Source organism: Schistocerca piceifrons, chromosome 4, assembly GCF_021461385.2.
Source record: "Schistocerca piceifrons isolate TAMUIC-IGC-003096 chromosome 4, iqSchPice1.1, whole genome shotgun sequence".
Classification (NCBI taxonomy): domain Eukaryota; kingdom Metazoa; phylum Arthropoda; class Insecta; order Orthoptera; family Acrididae; genus Schistocerca; species Schistocerca piceifrons.
The window spans coordinates 179,694,046-179,697,580 of NC_060141.1; the positions used below are offsets into that span (position 1 = coordinate 179,694,046).

General features: G+C 58.2%; 1 protein-coding gene across 1 annotated transcript; it reads left to right on the plus strand.

The window, feature by feature from the left end:
- Positions 1-1,194: 1,194 nt before the first annotated feature.
- LOC124795704 (transcriptional regulatory protein AlgP-like) lies at positions 1,195-2,755 on the plus strand. The gene is made up of 2 exons (XM_047259785.1): positions 1,195-1,729; positions 2,175-2,755. The coding sequence occupies exons 1-2, from the start codon at positions 1,195-1,197 to the stop codon at positions 2,753-2,755; spliced, it is 1,116 nt and encodes a 371-aa protein (XP_047115741.1).
- The last annotated feature ends 780 nt before the right edge of the window (positions 2,756-3,535 follow it).

A 3,535-nucleotide genomic window follows, 5' to 3' on the forward strand; every position in this document is an offset into this window, starting at 1 on the left:
GTTATATCGATGACACGTTCGTCATCTGGTCCCATGGTAGGGACATGCTCCTGGATTTCGTTACACACCTGAACTCCTCACATCCAAACATCAAATTCACTTTGGAGACCGAAGCAGAAGGAAGTTTACCATTCCTGGACGTCATGGTCAAGAGATGAACTGATGGTACTCTGAGTCACGGTGTGTACAGGAAGAAAACTCACACTGACCTGTACCTGCATGCAGACAGCTGCCACCACCCTTCTCAGAGAAATGGAGTACTAAAAACACAGGGCGCGCAGCATCTCAGACGCAGAGAATATGCTCCAGTAATTGGAACACCTAAAAACCGTGTTCCTAAAAAACGGATACTCGGAATGGCAGATTAGACGCGCTCTCCGTCCAACCTCCACAGCACAACCTGTGCAGACGGATGAAGTCACGGAAGAAGAGGTGGCCTCTGCTTTTATTCCATACAATGGCGCACTATCGGGGAAAATCGGCCGTATATTAAAGAAACACCGAGTTAAAACCGACTTTTGCCCGCCCAATAAGACACAGGCGTTACTGCGAAGTGTGAAAGATGACCTCGGTTTGAGGAAGGTCGGTTTATACCAAATTCCCAGTGAGTGTGGGAAGACTTATATCGGACAAACAGTACGCACGATCGAACATCAAAGGCATCAAAGGCACACTCGACTGAAATATCCAAATAAGTCGGCGGTAGCAGAGCACTGTTTGTCCGAGAAACACGAGATGGATTATGAGCGTACCAAGATCTTGGCTCAGACATCTAAATATTGAGACAGCGTTGTAAGGGAGGCTGTCGAAATTATCAACCGAGACTGTGGCTACAATCTCAGCAAGGCTTTGTACCCGGCATTGAATGTATTTAAGAAGACTCTCAGCAAGAAGTACGAACTGGCAACCATGGCGGACGTAGCAAGCACATCGACGCTACGACGGATTCCGACACCCAGGTCTTTGCCACTGCCGGTGCGAGGGCGCGGACGGCGAAGAGAGCGGCCCGCAGGGGGAGGGGATTTAAATCGGCCGCCCGCCCTCAGGAGCTCAGTTGACGGCACGGACGGAGTCGCTGAGATGTGCAGCCGCGAGAAGGACGTACCTGCGCTTGCTAGCGACGCGAAGCGTGTGGCAGATCGCCGTCCGGCCGCGCTTGCGCCGTCGTCGGCCCCATCTGGCCCCCCACTTACGATGACCAATGCTATGGCTATGGATTTGATACACACAGCTACGGAAACTTTGAAGACAGCGCTTTCTGCTCCGCTCCCCGATTCTGAAGATGAGAGCTCCACCGCGCCTCAGCCACGCGGACGAAGCGGGAAAAATAAGAGGAGGGCAACAGTCGCGACGTCCGCTGTTCGCAGCTCACCGATCGAGAGGAGGACCAAGCAAGATTTCGCCCCTGACGCCGACGTTTTTGTCCCGGCCCGGCGAACTGCAAGACGCATGCAGTCATCGGCGACGCTTCCAACTGCCGTCGCCAACTCATTCGACGCGCTCGCTGACGCGCCAGAGCAGCTGCCGCGCGATCCTGCGCCGAAGAAAGACTCCCATCTTCCGCCGGTGATCCTCCAGTTTCGGCCGCCCTATGGGGAACTGCAGAAGTTGTTGCGCAGCTGGACCACGGCCGTGTACACCTTGAAGCCTGCCGGGCGTCACCTGTACAGGCTCACACTCCGCACTGCTGACGATTATTGCCGGGTCACTCAGAAGGCGTCTGAGCGTGGTATACCATTCTATACACACGCTTCCGCACCTGAAAAGGTCTTGAAAATTGTAATACGCGACCTCCCGTTCAACATGGAAGCCGATCACCTGCATCGTGAACTCGCTGACTTGGGCTTCTACATTCGGGCAGTCATGAAGATGAAGTCGCCTAAATTACGCGATGATATGCCGCTCTTCCTGGTCGTCTGCTCCGACACTGTGGAGAACCGCAAGCTCTACCAATTAACGCGGGTCGCCGACGTTCCGGTTCTGACCGAAGATCTTTGCTCCAGGAGAGGCCCTGTGCAGTGCTTTCGCTGCCAGGGGATCAATCACGTCGCGCGCCACTGCTCTATGCTGGACAGATGTGTTAAATGCACCGGCGCCCACGCAAGGCGCGTGCGCGCCCGTTCGCCCACGGAGACGCCGACATGTGCACTCTGTGGCGGTGCACACGTCGCCAGTTATCGTGGGTGTGAGATGTGGAAGCGTGCCATCGCTCGCCAACGTGGCCAAACACCCGCGCCAAGTCCCAAGAAGCGAACGACGAGGCGGCCCGGCGTTTCTTTCGCGGCGGCAGCATCAGGGGCGCCGTCCGCCGTCCGCCGTCCCGACAGCGTCGGCCGCTCCTGCTCCCACCACATCCGAGGCCGTGCCAATACCTGAGGCTCCTGCGCCTCAACCACAGCCGCTAGTGGCGGAACCGGAAGCTGCCTCTCCAGGAACGTCGGCCGGACTGCGCCCCGTCTGCCGCCGGCGCGGGGGTCAACGCCCTGTGGGTACCCAGCGCTCAGCACCGTCAGTCGAGCAGCCCCAGGCGGTCTCTCACAGCGAAGCAGCCACGCCTCCCCCTTCCTGCGACGGGGCCGTGCCTGCTGCCTCCACCGCTGATCTGGCCGACCTCGTCGCGCAGCTCACTGCCCTAGTGACCAGTGCCAAGAAGTTGATCGAAGTCGTGTCGCAGCAACTCACCGCTGCAGTGCCGATAGCCGCTCCGGCCCTGACCGCTGTCAACGCTCACCAGCTGCACCATGGGCAGCGGTAGAGGGCTCACGGTCGTCCCGTGGAATGCCAACGGCGTCTGCACTCAAGCTGGCGAACTTCGCCAATTTCTTCGAGACGAAGCCGTCGACGTCTGCCTTATCAACGAAACCAACCTGAAGCCTGGGGTCGATGTCAGGGCAGCAAACTACTCCAGCTATCACACCGATCGGCTGACGGCGGGTGGTGGGACAGCCGTTTACGTCCGCAATGGCATTCGTCATCACGTGATACAAATTCCACCACTGGCAACGCTGGAGGCCACTGGTGTCGTCGTTCATACCTCGGCGGGCGCCATCACGTTCGTCGCTGCCTATCGACCGCCGTCTCGTCCACTGGACCCTGCTCTCCTTGAGGATCACCAACGCTGCTGGACGCTGCCCGCTCCGGGTAGAGGAACGTCACCATGCGCTTGTGGTGGGGCCGTACGACCCGACTATCTTCCCTGCCCATGGCCTCCCGGATATAATCGACATCGCTGTCGTCAAGGGCATCCCTCATCAGATAACTGCCACGACGAGGACGGCACTGTCTTCTGACTATGTCCCAGTGGTTTCTGATATAGACCTAGACGCCCTGCAACAGCCCAGGAGAGTCATCTCACTTGCTGGCATCGACTGGGACAGGTTTTAAGCAGCCGTGACAGACTCACTCGCCGCCGCGCCACCCCTTGCGGAAGCTGGAGCGGACGCAGCACTTCTGCACTTCACGGCAACCTCGATCGACGCCGCCAAAATGACAACGCCGCCCTGACCGCGCACTCGTCCTGACTACTCCGGACAGC